At 50.1% G+C, this 19,356-nt stretch overlaps 2 protein-coding genes across 7 annotated transcripts in view; one reads left to right on the top strand and one right to left on the bottom strand.

The window, feature by feature from the left end:
* The window catches only part of OGG1 (8-oxoguanine DNA glycosylase), a 37,239-nt gene that overhangs the window by 3,493 nt on the left and 14,390 nt on the right, over positions 1 to 19,356 (top strand). The window contains exons 4-7 of one of the 5 annotated variants that reach the window (XM_074404816.1): positions 1,220 to 1,401; positions 3,597 to 3,747; positions 3,891 to 3,940; positions 4,184 to 7,518. In XM_074404816.1, coding sequence (XP_074260917.1) covers positions 1,220 to 1,401; positions 3,597 to 3,747; positions 3,891 to 3,940; positions 4,184 to 4,555 — 755 coding nt within the window. In that variant the 3' untranslated portion in view covers positions 4,556 to 7,518. Of the gene's footprint in view, positions 1 to 1,219; positions 1,402 to 3,596; positions 3,748 to 3,890; positions 7,519 to 19,356 lie in introns of those variants that run through there. The other 4 variants (XM_003927093.4, XM_010337818.3, XM_039478807.2 and 1 more) reach the window with 4 other exon arrangements.
* On the bottom strand, positions 4,484 to 19,342 carry CAMK1 (calcium/calmodulin dependent protein kinase I). Of its 2 annotated transcripts, XM_003927092.4 has the most exons (12): positions 19,192 to 19,342; positions 17,038 to 17,152; positions 14,550 to 14,681; positions 10,606 to 10,680; positions 10,366 to 10,504; positions 8,941 to 9,067; positions 8,764 to 8,839; positions 7,894 to 8,006; positions 6,948 to 7,026; positions 6,767 to 6,854; positions 4,869 to 4,986; positions 4,484 to 4,761 (listed from the first exon to the last, which is right to left on the bottom strand). In XM_003927092.4, exons 2-12 carry the CDS (start codon positions 17,118 to 17,120, stop codon positions 4,679 to 4,681), a joined length of 1,113 nt encoding a protein of 370 aa, XP_003927141.1. In that variant the 5' UTR covers positions 17,121 to 17,152; positions 19,192 to 19,342; the 3' UTR covers positions 4,484 to 4,678. The 2 variants fall into 2 exon arrangements, with proteins under 2 accessions (XP_003927141.1, XP_074260918.1); XM_074404817.1 differs by lacking the exons at positions 17,038 to 17,152; positions 19,192 to 19,342 and having other exon boundaries at positions 10,366 to 10,526; positions 14,550 to 14,639.

Below are 19,356 nucleotides of genomic sequence, written 5' to 3'. Positions count from 1 at the left end.
TTTAGTAGAGACGGGGTTTCACCATGTTGACCAAGATGGTCTCGATCTCTTGACCTTGTGATCCACCCGCCTCGGCCTCCCAAATTGCTGGGATTACAGGCTTGAGCCACCGCGCCCGGCCTAGAAACCTATTCTTGAGTCTCAGCTCCTGGCTTAGTCATAAGACCTCAAGAAAATCATTTACCTCTCCAGGCTTCTCTGAGCTTGTTCATAGAATGGGAATAACAGTTTCTATCTAGAAGGGTTTGGGGGATGAATAAAGCAATCATGAGGTAGTGTAGTGTAATGGGTTAAGAGCACTGGCATTAGCCAGGTGTGGTAGCTCATGCCTGTAGTTTCAGCACTTTGAGAGGCCAAGGCAGGAGGATGGCTTGAGCCCAGGAGTTTGAGACCAGCCTGGGCAACATAGTGAGACCTCTTCTCTATAAAAAATAAATAAAATTAGGCAGGCATGGTGGTACAAGCCTGTAGGAGCTACTCAGGAGGCTGAGGTGGGAGGATCGCCTGAACCTAGGAGGTCAAGACTGCAGTGAACTGAGATCATGCCACTGCATTCCAGCCTGGGTGACAGAAGGAGACCCTGTCTCAAAAAAAAAAAAAAAAAAAAGAAAAGAAAAGAAAAAAGAAAAAGCACAGATGTTGGTGTCCCAGACCTGAGTGCAAGATCTTATCTCCACCTTGTCCTTTCTTAAGTAAGTTAACCTCTTGTAAGCCCTCATTTTTTCCACCTGTAAAATGGGAAAACAGCAGTACTGTCCATGGGGTTCTTGGAAAACGTAAGCATGATAATGTATCTGAAGCATGTTGCCAGTGCTTGATGCCCAGCACTTGATCATAGAAGCTGTTGCTAGATTGTGGTTATTTTTTTAGATCACGAGTGTGAACACTTTTTTGGAAAGGTTAAGGAACTCAGTTGAGGATCTCCTCCAGGGCAGCAAGTCCTCAGACCCTGGACTAGACCTGGGCTCCTAGTCCCTGGACTAGACCTGGACTAGACCAGTGGCCAATTCATAGTAGGTGCTCAGAAAACATTTGTAGAGGGACAGAACCCATGCCTTATTTTCCCTTGCACATAAAAGTGTCCACTATCCCATAGAGCGTGGGGAGGTAGGAGGAGTACCTGGGAAAAGCACTCCTGTGAGGTGGAGGGCTCACATACTAGCCCAAGGACAGGAAGAACTTGAAGATGTCTGATGCCTGCTCTCCTCACTCCTCACAGGGCCAGATGTGGAGGCTCACCTCAGGAAGCTGGGCCTGGGCTACCGTGCCCGCTACGTGAGTGCCAGTGCCCGAGCCATCCTGGAAGAACAGGGTGGGCTAGCCTGGCTGCAGCAGCTACGAGAGGCCTCCTATGAGGAGGCCCACAAGGCCCTCTGCACCCTGCCCGGAGTGGGCACCAAGGTGAGGCCTCGGGGTAGGAGCTGCCCTCTCCACTGACATTGAGAAGAGAGCAGGAAATGAGCCAAGCCTGGGAGCTGGGTGCAGGCTCGGCTTTCCGAGGTAGAGCAGGAAGGAGAAAGGATATAAGTAGATGTGGGGTTTTTTGTTTGTTTTTTTCGTTTTGTTTTTTTTTTTGAGACCGAGTTTCACTCTTGTTGCCCAGGCTGGAGTGCAATGATGCAATCTTGGCTCACTGCAACCACCACCTCCTGGTTCAAGTGATTCTGCTGTCTCAGCCTCCAAAGTAGCTGGGATTAGAGGCATGTGCCACCACACCTGGCTAATTTTGTATTTTTAGTAAAGACGGGGTTTCTCCATGTTAGGCTGGTCTCAAACTCCTGACCTCAGGTGATCTGCCTACCTCAGCCTCCCAAAGTGCTAGGATTACAGGCGTGAGCCACCATGCCCGGCCAGTAGATGTTTTATGAGAGAAAAAAGCAGAGTGCAGAAAGAGTGGAAAGGATATAGCCCTTTGAATGAATTTCTAGAAAGACCATTTCTTCAGATGTAACACATATATGGCTCTATATATATGCAGAAATTTCCAGAAGGAAATTGCAGGAAGCTAAACTAAATAGTAATTTCCTTTGGGGAGACAAATGGGAAGATATTTCTCCTTTTCAGGGTTTTTTTTTTCTTTTTTTTTTTACAGAAACAGGCTCTTACAATGTTGCCTAGGCTGGTCTTAAACTCTTGCCCTCAAGTAGTGTTCCTGCTTTGGCCTCCCAAAGTGCTGGAATTACAGGCATGAGCCACTGCTCCTGGCCACATTTTGTTCCTTTCATAAAATTACATGTACTGACAAAACTTTTGTTTGATGTCAATAGGATTAACTGGCAATAAAATGATTGGAAATTAGACATTTGTCTATTTTTTGAGACGGAGTCTTGCTTTGTTGCCAGGCTAGATTCGGCTCACTGCAACCTCCCAAGTTCAAACAATTCTTCTGCCTCAGCCTCCCAAGTAGCTGGGATTACAGGCACATGCCACCATATCCAGCTAATTTTTATATTTTTAGTAGAGATGGGGTTTCACCATATTGGCCAGGATGGTCTTCATCTCCTGACCTCATGATCCGCCTGCCTTGGCCTCCCAAAGTTCTGGGATTACAGGCATGAGCCACCACACCAAACTTTTTTTTTTTTTTTTTTTTCACTTTACGCTTCTCTGTAGTTTAAGAAATTAATTTTTGCTTAAAGAATTTTTTTGTTGGGCTCTGGACTATAGCCTAACATTAAATCTTGGTTCTGCCGCCGGGCGCGGTGGCTCAAGCCTGTAATCCCAGCACTTTGGGAGGCCGAGGCGGGTGGATCACGAGGTCAAGAGATCGAGACCATCCTGGTCAACATGGTGAAACCCCGTCTCTACTGAAAATACAAAAATTAGCTGGGCATGGTGGCGTGTGCCTGTAATCCCAGCTACTCAGGAGGCTGAGGCAGGAGAATCGCCTGAACCCAGGAGGCGGAGGTTGCAGTGAGCCGAGATCGCGCCATTGCACTCCAGCCTGGGTAACAAGAGCAAAACTCCGTCTCAAAAAAAAAAAAAAAAAAGAAATCTTGGTTCTGCCTATTCTCAGCCATGTGACTTTGGCCAGGTCACTTCACCTTTCAGAGCCTCAGTTTTCTTGTCTGTAAAATGGGTGTGGTAATACCGTCTTCCCAGGTTATGATAAGAACCTGGCCCACATAGGTGTTCACCCAGTACCAGCTTTTTTTTTAACAGCTATTTCAGTGTATTCATAGGCTGGGCATGGCGGCTCACACCTGTAACCCCAGCATTTTGGGAGGGCGAGGTAGGTGGATCACTTGAGGTCAGGAGTTTGAGACCAGGTTGGCCAACATGGTGAAACCCTGTCTCTACTAAAAATACAAAAATTAGCCACATGTGGTGGGAGGCTGAGGCAGGAGAATTGCTTGAACCTGGGAGGTGGAGGTTGCAGTGAGCCAAGACTGCACCAGTGCACTCCATCCTGGGCAACAAAGCAAGACTCCATCTCTAAAAACAAAGTGTATTTATAGATAGTATTTATTGATTGAGAATATAGAACAACAGTAACCCCAGAGTGAACGAGAAAGCAGCTGGCTTTGGGGCTGTAAGCAAGATGCTGGTCGGATGCTGCCCTCCTTCCTCAAGGACTCATTCTGTGTCTGTCAAAGGTGGCTGACTGCATCTGCCTGATGGCCCTAGACAAGCCCCAGGCTGTGCCTGTGGATGTCCACATGTGGCAGATTGCCCAACGTGACTACAGCTGGCACCCTACCACATCCCAGGCAAAGGGCCCAAGCCCCCAGACCAACAAGGAACTGGGTGAGGAGAGAAAATGGGCTGCAGGGGCTGGCAGTGGGCTGGGATGGTAGAAACTTCTCTCTTAGTCACCTCTCTCTCAGACCCTACCTCTGTTGATGGGTCACAGAAGGGGTCAGATAACAGTCTCATCACTTCTGATTTAGGAAACTTTTTCCGGAACCTGTGGGGACCTTATGCTGGCTGGGCACAAGCAGTGAGTATACTTGGGTTTCCTCTTCTCCAGCCCAGACCCCATAGGACTTCTCCTCCAGCCCTAACCCAGTGGACTCTTCCACCACCACCACCCCAGGTGGCCCTAAAGGACTCTCCAGCCAGCCGTCCCAACTCCAGTGGACTCTCGTTGCCTTTGGCCCTGTTCTCCATGGACTCTTCCACCTCCCAACACTGTCACTAGTCCCACCAGCCCCCACCGCAGTGTACCCTCCTCCCTATGCAGACTCCACCCTCCTACAGGTGCTGTTCAGTGCTGACCTGCGTCAATCCCGCCGTGCTCAGGAGGCACCAGCAAAGCGCAGAAAAGGTTCCAAAAGGCCAGAAGACTAGATGGTGCGCCCTGGACAAAGGAATTCCCCAAGCACCTTCCTCTCCATTCCCTACTTCTGTCTCCCCATCCCTACCCAGTCTCATGGTGGGGAGGGGCCTCCCTGCAACTACCTCAAGGGCCAGGTACCCCCAAATCAAGCAGTCAGTTTGTACATGGTGGGGTGGTGGCTATTTGGGGAAACAGAGCCAACGATGGTTTTATCTTCTTCCCTTTATTACAAGAAGGACCAATAAAATAGAAACATTTGTATGGAAAATGCAGTGAGGAATGCTGGGGAAGTGGGTGAGGAGAGGACAGGGCAGAGAAACTCCCAGTTTTGGGAGGGAAGGGGAACAGGCTGCCCTCAAGCCCTCCCACATAGGGGATCCTGACCCGCGGTCCAGGGCCCTAGAGCTGGCGGGGCAGTGTGGGGGACAGTTCTGGGCCCGGCTCCACGCAGCAGTCTCGACAGCAGCAGCCAGCTGCTGGCCCTGCATGGGAAGAGAGAACAGAGCTGGCCACAGGGGCAGGCCCTCCCCTCCAGCCCAGGTGCCTCTTCGTGAACCACCCATGCCCTTCTGCAGAGCCTGTTCCTCACCCCCAGCCGCTGGTGTTAGCAGCTCCCCGTGGCTTGCCGTCTGCCCCTGCCCCTCCTGGCTGGTGCCCAGCTGCAGCTTCCTCATGTGCCGCACCACAGCCGTGGCATTGAAGGCTTGCTGTAGGCAGAGGGAAGAAGGGACTTTTGAGAGAGTCAGAAGTCATGGGGCAGGGGCACAGTGGGATTCTTGCAATTGTTCTGTTATTTTCATTCAGATGTTATTTTATTGATTCCCCAAAAGCCCCTCAAAAACCACTACAAGGCTTTATTATATATTTATACACACATGCACATATGTTAAATATATGTATATATAAAAAAAGATACATAACTCATATTAATATGTAATAGCAAACACAATATAGCACTGTATGTCAGCTACTGCTCTAAGCACTTTACATAGTAATTCACTTAATCTTCACAAGTCTTTGAGGTATGTATTATTAATATCACCATTTCCTTTTTCTTTTTTCTTTTTTTTTTTTTTTGAGACATAGTCTCACTCTGTTGCCCAGGCTGGCGTGCAGTGGCATGATCTCTGCTCAGTGCAACCTCTACCTCCCAGGTTCAAGCAGTTCTCCTGCCTCAGCCTCCTGTGTAGCTGAGATTACAGACACGCACCACCACACTCAGCTAATTAATATCACCATTTTTAAAGAAACAAACTGAGGCACAGAAAGCTGAAGTAACTTGCCCAGGTGTGTGTGTGTGTGTCTAGTCAACACGTCCACCTAGCTGTCCCACACACCCCTCAAATTCACCATGTCTAAAACTAAAACCATGCCTCCAAGACATGTTTCTGTCCTTGTGATTACCATCTCAGTCATGGTACCACTGCCCACTCTGTTCACAACCACAAGCTTGGGCCAGCCCTTGACATCTCTTTCCCCAAACGTCCATTCCATCATCACGTCTTAGTTCCACCTCCTAAATGACCCCTGGATCAACCGTTGTTCTCCACCCTTGCTGCTACTACTGTGATCCAAACCTTTAACTTCTGCCTGTATCTCTTTCACAGCCTCCTAATGGGTCACCCAGTCTTTACTCCATGCCATTCTCTGCATCGTGAGAGCTCTTTCTGTTTTTTGAGAGGGAGTCTCACTTTGTCACCCAGGCTGGAGTGCAGTGGTACAATCTCGGCTCACTGCAACCACCACCTTCCAGGTTCAAGTAATTCTGCCTCAGCCTCCCGAGCAGCTGGGATTACAGGCACGTACAACCATGTGTGGCTAATTTTTGTATTTTTAGTAAAGACAGAGTTTCACCGTGTTGGCCAGGCTGGTCTCAAGCTCCTGACCTCAGGTGATCTGCCCACCTCGGCCTCCCAAACTGCTGGGATTATAGGCATGAGCCACCTTGCCCAGCCCTGAGAGCTGTTTCTATGCAGCAGATTCTTGCCTAAGGTTCTGTTGGGGCTCCTCGGTGCCCTCAGGATCAAGTTGGTGCTCCTCCGTGGCATCTGAGGCCCTAAGAGGCCTGGCCCCTATCTGCCTCTCCAACCTGGGCTCCTGCCTCTCAGTCCCCTCAGGCCCTCCTGTCTGGCCAGGCTTAGCACTGGCACGTCCCTGAATGGCTGCAGACATTATTCCACATTCCTACTTCACTGACAGCTCTGTCAGGTCATCACCACATTTATGATCATTCCCGGACCCCATAGGCTGAATTAGATGCCTCCTGAAGAATTATAGCTTCTCCCTCAAGACTTGGAGGTGAGGGAACCTCTCTGGAAAAGGGAAGATACTGGGAGTGTTTGCCGAATGAATGAAGTTCTTCAGTAAGGATCCCTAGGCAGTTACTGTATGACTAGCTTGGTGCTAGGTGCTGTGCAAGCTGAGCACGGGTAGGGATGGGGTGGAGTCCTGGGGAGGCTGGGGCCAGAACTAGGGATATGGACTCACCTTCCACTTGCTCTTAGCAAAGTTCTTCTTGATCTGCTCACTCACCGACTGGTGGATATTCTTATCTAGAGCCGTGTCACCTGCAATCCTAGAATGAGGTTGTGATGGGTGGCCTGTGAGGGCAGAGGCAGACCTGGGGGCCCCATATCCCACCCAGCTCACAGCTTGTGTGAATTCTCACCATGGGTGCTGCAAGGCCTGCTCACAGGTGAATCTTTTCTCTGGGTCCTTCTCCATCAAGTGCCTGATGAAATCTTTGGCTAAACCCCCAAGACAAAAGCAAAGACAGTGATGGCATGGTAGTGCCTGTCAAGATCATACCCACTCCCTCAGGTCTGGCCTGGCATCAAAACAAGACATGCCCTACCCCACCCTACCTGTGCTCTTCTTCAAACCCTCCCACCCCACCCCAAGCCTTCCAGCTCTTTCCTTTCTCTCTTAAGAAAAATTTGTTCTTGGCCAGGCACAGTGGAGAGACCAAGGCAGGTGGATCTCCTGAGATCAGGAGTTTGAGACCAGCCTGACCAATATGGTAAAACTCCATCTCTACTAAAAATACAAAAATTAGCCAGGTGTGGTGGCGTGCACCTGAAGTCCCAGCTACTTGGAGACAGGCGGAGAAATGCTTGAACCCAGGAGGTGGAGGTTGCAGTGAGCCAAGATCGTGTCACTGCACTCCAGCCTGGGCAACAGAGCGACACTTTGTCTCAAAAAATAAAATAAATAAAATAAAAAATAAAAATAAAAAAAAACCTTGTTCTTGAGTAATCTCAGTGAATTTATACGCATGCATAAACAATTGATAGTAGCTTCACAGGTTTGCTTCTTAATAGGGGGCACAAAAGGAGGGATGATAATGTTTATGGTGGTGTTTTAGGCATTAGAAGTCAGTAGGGGAAAAGTTTCTAATAGACTGTTTGAAGATTGAACAAATGAATGCCTAAAGTTTCTCACTCTAGGAGCCAAGCAGAGGGAAGCGCCCAGGGTGGGGTGTCTGGTTTCAAAGACAGCTCGTAGTGTGGCACTGGAGAATCGGACAGAAGGAAGGCAGGAGGGAGACCACCCCCAAAGCAGGTGAGGGAAGAACCAGAGGCAGGGCCCGGGGAAAAGGAAAAAGCCCCAAATACCAGAGTCAGAGATGTCGTCCCAGTAAGGAGAGTCAAACTCGTACTCGGCCTTCAAAATCTGTTCAAAGAGTTTGGCATCATTCTCGTCATAGAAGGGGGGGTAACCGCAGAGCCTGGGCAGGGAGAAACTCATCCTCGTTTCCACTTTCAGGTGCACCAATTGGCTGCAGGGTGGAGCGCTGGGGCAGTCCCAGGAGTCAGGCAGGACACACAGGAAGGAGTTCCCCATGGAAACTCTACACAGCCCTGCCTGCCTGCTCACTCCCCTTCAAGCTACATTGTCCTTCCTGTTCCTTGAATGTATTGCCATCTTGCCCTCCTCAGGGCCTTTGCACTTGCCATTGCCTCTGCCTACAACACTCTTTCCCCACACCTTGAATGTCTGGCTCCCTCACCACTGAGACATCACCTCCACAGCAAGCCCTTCCCTGAGCTCCCTACTGAAATGGCATCACCCCCATCTCCCTATCCCTGCTTGGTTTCTCTCCACAGTATATATGTATGTATGTATGTATGTATGTATGTCATAGCCATGTGTCACTACACAGCATTTATTTTTATCTCCTGACATTATTTTGTAGATTTATTTACTTCTTGATTGGCTGTCTTTCCTACTAGAAAGAAAGCTCCCTGAGGGCAGGCACTTTGTCTGGTTTGTTCTCTGCTAAGTCCCCAGTGCTTGGCACAGTGCCTAAAATATAGTATCTACTGAATGAAGTAATATTAGTAATTGATTGGTAGAAGGAAGAAAGAAAGGGAAAGAAGGGGAAGGAGGGAGGAAGGAAGGAATAGCAAAGAGAGGAAGAGAGGAAAGCAGGCGCGAGAGGACAACTCTGGAGCCACAGCCTACCATGGCCAAGCCCCACTTACAGGATGTAGGCAATGACACCTATGGACCAGCAATCCACAGCCTTGCTGTAGGGCTTCTGGGCCAGGACCTCAGGGGCTATGGAGGGAAGAGGACATGGTGTGGACAAATCTCTGCCATTCACCTCCTGGTTCCCCCCACCCACCACCACCACAGCCCCAGCCCAGGGCCCTCCGCACCCACGTATCCCGGAGTTCCACAGGCGGTGGAGAGCACACTGCCTGGGTCCTCCATCTTGGAGAGGCCAAAGTCGGAGATCATGATTTTGGAGTCTTCATCCAGGCTGTAGTACAGCAGATTCTCTGGCTTGGAGGGCAGGAGGGAAGGGAAGGGGCAATCAGAGATGGTTAGAGGCCAGTAGAACCTTCTGCCTCTTCAAGCACCTTCTGAGAAATAATGGACCCACCAAAAGCCACTGTGGCTTCATGGCTGCCATAGGAAAATCAAGGAAGTTCTCAAGATGCCCAAAAATTCCAGGAAGGACAAGGGCCAAGAGAGTGTGAGAGAGAACTTTCTATAAACCTCAGGTGTGCACTGTAAAGCCCTAAAGAAATTTTTGAGTGCCTACTGTATGCCAGACCCTGGATTAGTGCTTGATTTCATGTCATCCTCACCACATCTCTGCCAAGCCAGTCTGAATAATCCCATTTTACAGATAAAGAAACTGACGCCTTCAGAGGCAAAGTGACTTGCCCAAGAACCCATAGTAGCAGGGCCAGAATTCAAGCCCCAGTGCCGTTCTAGACTGGATTGAGATGGACTGCTAAATGTGAGCCCCATCGCTATTTCTGAGGAGTAGGATTTCAGGGATTTCTGGCCTTTTTCTTTTTCTTCTTGAAACTGAATCTTGCTCTGTTGCCCAGGCTGGAGTGCAGTGGTGCAATCTTGGCTCACTGCAACCTCTGCCTCCTGGGTTCAAGCGATTCTCCTGCCTCAGCCTCGTGATCCCCCTGCCTTGGCCTCCCGAAGTGCTGGAATTACAGGCATGAGCCACCGTGCCCAGCCTCTGGCTTTTTTCTTTATGCTTTGCTGTCCCATCGAAGTTTTCTACAAAAGGGGAATACAATTTTTTTTGAGACGGAGTCTCACTCTGTCACCTAGGCTGGACTGCAATGATTCAATCTTCGCTCACTGCAACCTCTGCCTCCCAGATTCAAGTGATTCTCCTGCCTCAGCCTCCCAAGTAGCTTGGATTACAGGGACCTGCCACCACACCTGGCCAATTTTTGTATTTTTGGTAGAATTGGGGGTTTCACCATGTTGGCCAGGCTGGTCTCGAACTCCTCACCTTAAGTGATCCACCTGTCTTGCCTCCTGAAGTGCTGGGATTACAGGTATAAGCCACCATGCCTGGTGAGTTTTTTGTTTTTGTTTTTTTAATTAGAAAAAGACATAAAATTTTATTTGGATAAAATACTAGCACAATTCACTTTTGTGTTCCTTTTGAGTATCTGGACTAGAAAGCGGGGAGGCAGTTTAAGGATTACAAGATGGAAATCCAAGGCTCAGTGAGGGGGTGAAAGTTGTCCAAGGTGAGACAGTTTGGGGTTTGCAAAGGCCACACCTCTGGGTACCCCAGCCCACCACACCCCATCGAGCCTCACCTTGAGATCCCGGTGTACAATGCCCAGGTCATGCAGGTACTTCACAGCATCCAGCACCTGGAAGATGAGGCGGCTGGCGTCCCGCTCTGTGTAGAAGCCTTTTTCCACAATACGATCAAACAGCTCCCCACCCGACACCCTGCAACAGGGGATAGGGCAGTCTGGCCAAGAGGGCTGAGACAGCAGGGAGAGGTGTGTCAGGGGTGGGGAGGGGGGCGGTGCAGAGGTGGGGCCACTCACAGCTGCATGATGAGGTAAAGGTGGCCCCCACTCTCATAGATGTCATCCAGGGCTACAATGTTGGGGTGCTTGATCCTGAAAGGAGAAATGAGGTGGTTTAGCCAGGCATAGTGATGTGCACCTGTAGTCCAAGCTACTTGGGAACTTGGGAGGCTGAGGCAGGAGAATCACTTGGGCCCAGCAGTTTGATGCTGCAATCTGTTATGATTGCACCTGTGAATAGCCACTGTACTCCATACTCCAGCCTGGACAACAGAGTGATACCCTTAAAAAAAAAAAAAAATGGGTCGGGCGTGGTGGCTCATGCCTGTAATCTCAGCACTTTGGAAGGCCAAGGAGGGCAGATCACGAGGTCAGGAGTTTGAGACCAGCCTGACCAACATGACGAAACCCTGTCTCTACTAAAAATACAAAAATGAGCTGGATGTGGTGGCATGCACCTGTAATCCCAGCTACTTGGGAGGCTGAGGCAGGAGAATGGCTTGAACTCGTGAGGTGGAGGTTGCAGTGAGCTGAGATGGTGCCATTGCACTCCAGCCTGGGCGACAGAGTGGGACTCTGCCTCAAAAATTAAAAGTGGTTTAGAGCTCAGGACAGCTCGCACCGCACCCCTTTCAACACACACACGCTGCCTGCAAACCTGAGTAGGACAAACCAAGGATCTAGGCCCCAAAGGGAAAAGCTGGCTTACCATGCTTCATTATCACTTCTTGGAAGGCGAGAGAGCAGAGGGAAAGACACTGGGCTCTGGCACACACAGACCTGGGGCCAAATCCTGCCTCTGTCACATTTTGCTATTTGGGTGCAGGACTTTTCACTTCATGACAATGATCAATAATATGACTTTTTTTTTTTTTTTTCAATCGATGGAAGTCTCCTGTGTTGTCTAGGCTGGAGTGCAGTGGCTCTACAACCTCGAACTGCTGGGCTCAAGTGATCCTCTTCTGTCAAGTAGCTGGTACCAGCAGGCTCACCACTGTGCTCAGATGATATATAACTTTTTTTTTTTTTCTGAGGCAGGGTCTCACTCTGTCACCTAGGCTGGAGTACAGTGGCACAATCACAGCTCACTAAAATCTTTACCTCCTGGGCTCAGGTGATGCTCCCACCTCAGCGCCCCCTGAGTAGCTGGGTCTACAGGCACGTACCACCATGCCTAGCTAATTTTTGTATTTTTTGGTAGAGACAGGGTTTCATCATGTTGCCCAGGTCAGTGTCAAATTCCTGGGCTCAAACAATCCTCCTGCCTTGCCCTCCCAAAGTGCTGGGATTACAGACGTGAGCCACTGCGACCAGCCTGATACATGCCTCTTAAGAGTTTTCTGGGCCAGGCGCTGTGGCTCAAGCCTGTAACCCCAGCACTTTGGGAGGCCGAGGCGGGTGGATCACAAGGTCAAGAGATCGAGACCATCCTGGTCAACATAGTGAAACCCCATCTCTACTAAAAATACAAAACATTAGCTGGGCATGGTGGCGCATGCCTGTAATCCCAGCTACTCAGGAGGCTGAGGCAGGAGAATTGCTTGAACCCAGGAGGCGGAGGTTGCGGTGAGCCGAGATCACGCCATTGCACTCCAGCCTGGGTAACAAGAGTGAAACTCCGCCTCAAAAAAAAAAAAAAAAGAGTTTTCTGGTCAAGCGGTGGCTCACACCTGTAATCACAGCACTTTGGGAGGCCAAGGCAGGAGGATCACTTGAGGTCAGGAGCTCCAGACCAGCCTGGCCAACATGGTGAAACCTCGTCTGTACTAAAAATACAAAAATTAGCCAGGCATGGTGGCACATGCCTATAATCCCAGCTACTGGGGAGGCTGAGGCAGGAGAATTGCTTGAACCTAGGAAACAGAGGTTGAAGTGAGCCAAATTCGCATCATTGCACTCCAGCCTGGGCAACAGAGTGAAACTCTATCTCGCAGTGGCTCATGCCTGTAATCTCAGCACTTTGGGAGGCTGAGGTGGGCGAATCATGAGGTCAGGAGTTGGAGACCAACCTGGCCAACATGGTGAAACCCTGTCTCTACTAAAAATACAGAAAAAGTAGTTGGGCGTAGTGATGGGCACCTGTAATCCCAGCTACTCGGGAGGCTGAGGCAGGAGAAGTGCCTGAACCCGGGAGGCGGAGGTTGCAGTGAGCTGAGATCACACCACTAAACTCCAACCTAGGCGACAGAGTGAGACTCTGTCTCAAAAACAAGGGGGGTGGGAGTTCTACGTTTACACATTTATCAGCCTCCCCCACCTGACATAAGCTCCCTGAATCCAGAGGCTTTGTCTTGATGGTCAGTGTTTCTCCAGCACCTGGTACAGGATAGGTGCTAGATTTAATGTAACCTCTCTGAGCCTCAGTTTACCTATAAAATAAAGCCAGTGGTAGTACTTCCCTCAAAGTGTTGGAGTGAGGATCATGTGAGATAATGCAGGTAAGGTGCTTGGCAGTGCCTGGTACAGAGTAAATATTCATAAGTGAACCAATAATGGTAATTGCTCTTTTTTTTTTTTTTTTTGGAGATGGAGTCTCGCTCTTGTTGCCCAGGCTAGAGTGCAATGAATGGTGCAATCTTGGCTCACTGCAACCTCTGCCTTCTGGATTCAAATGATTCTCCTGCCTCAGCCTCCTGAGTAGCTGGGATTACAGGCATATGCCACCATGCCTGGCTAATTTTGTATTTTTAGTGGAGATGGGGTTTCTCCAAGCTGGTCAGGCAGTAATTGATCTTGATGATGAGGAAGGCTCAGCTGTGCCACAGACTTGTCATGTGACTGTATACAAGTCCCTTGTCCTCTCTGGGTCTCATTAGAAATGCTCTGTCCAGGGACTGGGAGTGGTGGCTCATGCCTGTAATCCCAGCACTTTGGGAGGCCAAGGTGAGAGGATCACCTGAAGTCAGGAGTCCGAGACCAGCCGGGCCAACAGCGAAAACCCATCTCTATTAAAAATATGAAAATTAGGCCGGGCGCGATGGCTCAAACCTGTAATCCCAGCACTTTGGGAGGCCGAGGCAGGTGGATCACGAGGTCAAGAGATCGAGACCATCCTGGTCAATATGGTGAAACCCGGTCTCTACTAAAAATACAAAAAATTAGCTGGGCATGGTGGCGCGTGCCTGTAATCCCAGCTACTCAGGAGGCTGAGACAGGAGAATTGCCTGAACCCAGGAGGCGGAGGTTGCGGTGAGCCGAGATCGCGCCATTGCACTCCAGCCTGGGTAACAAGAGTGAAACTCTGTCTCAAAAAAAAAAATAAAAAATATGAAAATTAGCCAGGCATGGTGGCAGGTGCCTGTAATTCCAGCTACTATTCAGGTTGAGGCAGGAGAATTGCTTGAACACAAGAGGCAGAGGTTGGTTGCAGTAAACCAAGATTGTGCCACCGCGCTCCAGCCAGGGGAACAGAGTGAGACTCTAACTCAAAAAAAAAAAAAAAATCTGCCCAGGGTGGTTGGAAGCTCAGGGGAGAGATTGGAAGTGATTCTCTGTAAGTTTTCCAGTGAAGACAGGAGGTTTCATATCAGCATGAGCAATTCATAGACCAGTTGGTTGTGGACTTAGTCACGGGGGTCAGCAGACAGGCATTTTTAAACTTGCTGAGTGGCTTCAATATGTGAGGGGAACTTGAGTCAGTCCAGAGACAAAACCAACTGAGATATGTGGGTTCAAGCCACGTTCAGGATGGATCTTTACACCTGATTGAACAGTGAAACCCCTGTTACTAAGCACTGGCATCTCCATCACATCTGTCAAGTTAGCTGTGTGCCAGGTCCTTGAAATAAAGGACCTCTGATATTCCCCACAATCCTGCCAAGTGGAAATTGCGATCCCCATTTTATAAATGAGCAGTTTGAGGCTTAGAGAGTTTAAATGACTTTTCCAAAGCAGGGAAGGAGGAGGATGGGAGGGCCAAGACAGGGTCAACTTGGGGCAGGGAAAAGCTGTGGCCCACGCACTTGTGCAGGACAGCAATCTCATTCTCCATGCTGCCTTCCTTGCCCTCCAGGGCCTTCTTGGCGATGCATTTGATGGCCACCAGCTTCTGTGTCCTCTTATCTTCTGCCAGGATCACCTCTGAGAAGGCCCCCCTATGGGGAGAGGGGATTCACAAGGTGAAGAACTGGAACCCCAGCTTCCCTCCAGCCTCTCCTCCATGCCCTATGGGTTCTGTGACCACTGCTGGATCAAGGATGTGGATGACCCTCCCCAGTCGCCCAACCATCCCCTGGTTCCAGAGGTGGTCACATGACCCAGGCCTGGTCAGTCAAAGTAGTCTCTCCCCTAACCACAGTAATTGGTCACGTGAATGTAAGCCAGGTTACTTGGCACTTTGAGAATGGGGCTCCTGCTGAGCTGGTACCACGTAAGCCTGGAGCTAATGGCGATCATCTTTTCCACCACCTGGGGAGAGCCTGCTTGGGAATGAAATCAACACAGAGGAAGTCCAACCTGAGAAATAGTCAAAGACATTTCCTGATAACATTATGTGGGCCTCTAGATCCAGCCATGCCTGAAGTCTACCCGAGTCAGCTTTTTGACTATGTGTGCAGTTGATTCATCCCTTTTTTTGCTAATTTGAGTCATTGGCTAATTTAACACCCAGAACATTAAAGAACCCTCAGTATCACCTGGGAACTTTTTTAGAAATGCAAAATCTCTACTATTTCGGATCCTGTTTCAAGAAAAGAAAAGAAAAATGCAAAACCTTAGGCCTTGTCCCAGATTTACTAAATCAGAATCCACAGTTTAACAAAATCCTCAGGTGATTTGTATGCTCACCGAACTTTAAGAAGCAGTACTGGCTGGGCATGGTGGCTCACACCTGTAATCCCAGCATTTTGGGAGGCTGAGGCAGGTGGTTCACAAGGTCAGAAGTTCAAGCCCAGCCTGGTCAATATGGTGAAACCCTGTCTCTACTAAAAATACTAAAATTAGCCAGGTGCGGTGGAGAATTGCTTGAACCCAGGAGGCAGAGGTTGCAATGAGCTGAGATCATGCCACTGCACTCTAGCCTGGGAGACAGAGCAAGACTCCGTCTCAAAAAAAAAAAAAAAAAAAAGCAGCGCTTTAGAACAAACTCTTAAAAAGGAACAAACTCATTTAACTAGAGTTAACTGATTAAGGTGGATTTTCTAGGGTATTCTTTCCACATCTGTTTGTTTCTCTGGGAGACTAAGAAGTCAAGTCAAAGAAAAGCATCTCTCATGGTGAAATTTCAATCCTTAGGGGTAGTTACTGTAGTAAAGTCATCACTGGTTTCCAGTCCTGTCCTCCAATTTACCCTCCAAGCTGTGGCCAGAGTGACTATTCTGAATTGCACACCTGCCAAAAAGTCTTAAATGTCTCCCTGTGGCCTATGGGACAATATCTAGCCTCCGTGGCCTGGCTTCCAAGATGCTACACAAGCTGTCTCACTTTCATCTCCAGCCTCCTTTTCCACTCTCCCCCCAGCCTCTGATGTTATTTTATTATTTATTTATTTACTTATTTACTTATTTTGAGATAGAGTCTTGCTCTGTCACCCAGGCTGGAGTGCAGTGGCCCGATCTTGTCTCATTGCAACCTCTACCTACCAGGTTCAAGTGATTCTCCTGTCTCAGCTTCCTAAGTAGCTGGGACTACAGGCACACATCGCCATGCCTGGCTAGATTTTGTATTCTTAGTAGAGACAGGGTTTCAATGTGTTAGCCAGGATGGTTTCGATATCCTGACCTCATGATCCGCCCACCTCAGCCTCCCAAAGTTCTGGGATTATAGGCGTGAGCCATCGCGCCCGGTGAGCCTCTGATTTTAAGCTCCACCACTCTCTACCTCTTTTCACATGAAGCATGCCTCTATAGGCCTTTGTTTATGGTATTCCTTCTGGCTGTAATGCCCTTCTTCTCTGACAAGTGCATACCTTCCCATCCTTCATTCCCCAGCTCCAGTGCCCCATTCTCCAGGAAGTTTTCCCTCAGGCAGAAGGCACAGCTCTCTCTGGGCTCCACAAAGCCCTCAATCCCAACCTTAACTGGAGCACAGCACACACCCTGTAGTCATTTTCTGTGGGTCTGTCTCCTGCACATGTCTGGGATCAACTTGAAGGGCAGAGACCAGGTCTGAGTTATTTCTGCATTCACAGTACCAAGAACAGAGCCATCCCCAGCCTCAGTTCCCAAACCTAGGCCACAACACCCAGCTCTTGGCAGCAAGTTAGATGGACTGACTGGCACCTCCATTCTCCCAACTTCTTTTTCTTCAAGGACCCAGGGCTATTGGAAGAGCAACCCATGTCCCACCCATTGTCATCCAGAAGTGAAAAGCTGGGGACAGTTTAGACCCTAGGCAGTGCTGCCACAGAGCCTAGGCTGTGGGAAACAGGAAGCATTGACCAGAGGAAGCACCACCCTAGACTCAGCCTCCCCCAGCCATCCAGCACCCGATCCTGCCCTGCCCTGGACTCACGTGCCCAGAACATCTCTGAAGTCGTAAATGTCCCTAATGTCCTCCGCCTGCTTCCACCTGGGGCCTTCCACTGCCCCCGGCATGGCCCACTGCCCCCCGGCCACAGCCAGGGCTCCTGCAAGGAGAATGGAAGAAGGAGATTCAGTGGAGCCCAGTCTTCTGTCTGGAAATTTGCTGCAGGCTCCATTCAGTCATCCAACCTGCATTTATTCATCCTAGATTCATCCACTTGACAAAATCATTCAACAAACATATTTGTTTATTCAACATTTGGCAAATTCTCATGCCTAGAGAAAAACCTTTCATGGTGACAGCAAAATTCTTTATTTAACAAAGTCATGCATTCATTCATTCATTTATTCTAGTTCACTTCCCAGTTTTCCCCCTCTCCAAATCCAAGCACCCAGGGATAGCCCGACCTCTGGCAGTACAACAGATAAACCCCAAGAGCAGCTAGTAGAAGCTTGGAGGATCCCCTTGTCCCTAGAACTAGTGATGTCTCCACCCCACCCTGGAGATTGCTGGGGTGTCTCCTCGCCCTCCTCCTCCGCGCCCCCCCTCCCACCCCCTGACCTCTTGGAAATCAGGTTTCCAGGAGCCTGGGCTTCCAGCAATATCTCAGCCACATTTTAAAATAGCTCTTTCTGCACTGTTACCACAGCAACAACAGCCACAGCTGGAGCTCCCCAGACCTCTCCCTCCTGACTCCCCATCTGGGTCCCGGGAGCCTGAGAAATGGTCCTACCCACTCTGTCCCTTACTGGCCCCATCTCATCCTATCCAGCCTGGCCCTTCCCCTGCTGAGATCTGTCTTATCCAACAGGAGAGGGTGCGAGTTCTCTCCCATTTATCAGATGAAGAATGGGGAGACTGAGGTTGGAGTTGGGTAGAGGCTGGGTCCAGAGGCCCAAATGACACCTGGCCTATGGCCCCCAGCTAAGCTTGCTGAGGGTAAAGGCCATGGAATGCCCTCAGCTGATCCTTCCAATATGAAGCCAGAATGGGCCCCATTCAGAGAACACAGCCTCTCAATCCATCCGCAGAGGATGAGGCCAAAACAGCCCAGCATGCTTTGTGACCTCAGGGAGAGCACTTTCCTTCTCTTTTTTCCTCTAAGGGAGAATGAGGAGCAGGTGTCCTGACTAGAGCCTCTGGTGTGAGATTCAACTCCTGGAAAAGGATCTTGTTCCCAGGGGACCCTGGCCACTCATTCCAGGGGCAGAAACTTCTAGGAAAGGAGACTTGAGTGTAAGATGTAGAGACAGACCTGGAGGCCTAGCAAATATAACCCTCACAGATCCTCAAACATCCCTGTAGCAGACACCCACACCAAGCTCCCTCCATAGCCCTGAACTCAAACACCTGCCTCCTAGATACAGTACACCTTGTATCCAGATCCCATGACCACACATATACTCCCAGACATCAGCACACGTGTCTACACCACACACTGCTCCAGACAGCCTTACACTCGAACACCTGGCTGTCTATCCAGACCTCCCTCACCCAGCTCCCTCTTCTACCCCAAAACACACATCCACCCACACCTGTGCAAAATGACACCCAGACACACACCCCCTCATATACCAGACATGCCCTACACCCTCCAGCTCCTCTACCCCATCCCCTGGAAGCTCCAATATTCCAAACCAAACCCCAACTCCGTACACACCTAACTCCAAATATCCTCAGTACACAGTTCTATACCCCCTCCTAACTCTGACTTGAGACCCTTAGAGTCAAATACCAGCACACACAACACGTGGATACCGCTCTAATAAAAAAACACTCGCATTCCCAGATCCCCCACCCATGTCTGACCCACACGACTGTCTTAAGACATTAGTACACTCCGCAAGCACCCCCCCCCCATGGATACCTCCAAATGCCCACGCCCTTCAACTGTCAGGCCAGCTGAAGGCACTCACTCAGGCCCCCTCCTCTATTACCCACTCAGTGTCCCATGGGCCCACCTGGCACTTGCTGGGCCTGGGGCAGAGGGAGGGGAGAAAGGCCCAGCCCTGCCCCTCAGGGTTCAGCCCGCCCGGGAGAGTGCCCAGTAGCCACTCCTTAGGGAAGGATACCCAGAGACTGAGGGCTCCCGCCGCTCCTCCGCAGCGCCCAGGGGTGCAGGAGTGGGGGGCTAGGCTGTACCTGCAGCTGCCCCGCCGCGGGGCTGGCTGGGAGGCCCGCGGTGGCTGGCGCTGAGCTCCGGCCGCGGTCCGCACCGCTGAGCGCCTGGGCCGCCCGCCCGTTCTCTCGCTGGGGCTGAGGCTCCGCTCGGCTCCGCCAGCTCAGCTCGCTCGGCCGGCTCTCTCC

Source organism: Saimiri boliviensis, chromosome 8 (assembly GCF_048565385.1).
Source record: "Saimiri boliviensis isolate mSaiBol1 chromosome 8, mSaiBol1.pri, whole genome shotgun sequence".
Taxonomy (NCBI): Eukaryota; Metazoa; Chordata; class Mammalia; order Primates; family Cebidae; genus Saimiri; species Saimiri boliviensis.
This window is presented reverse-complemented; position numbering and strand designations above follow the sequence as displayed.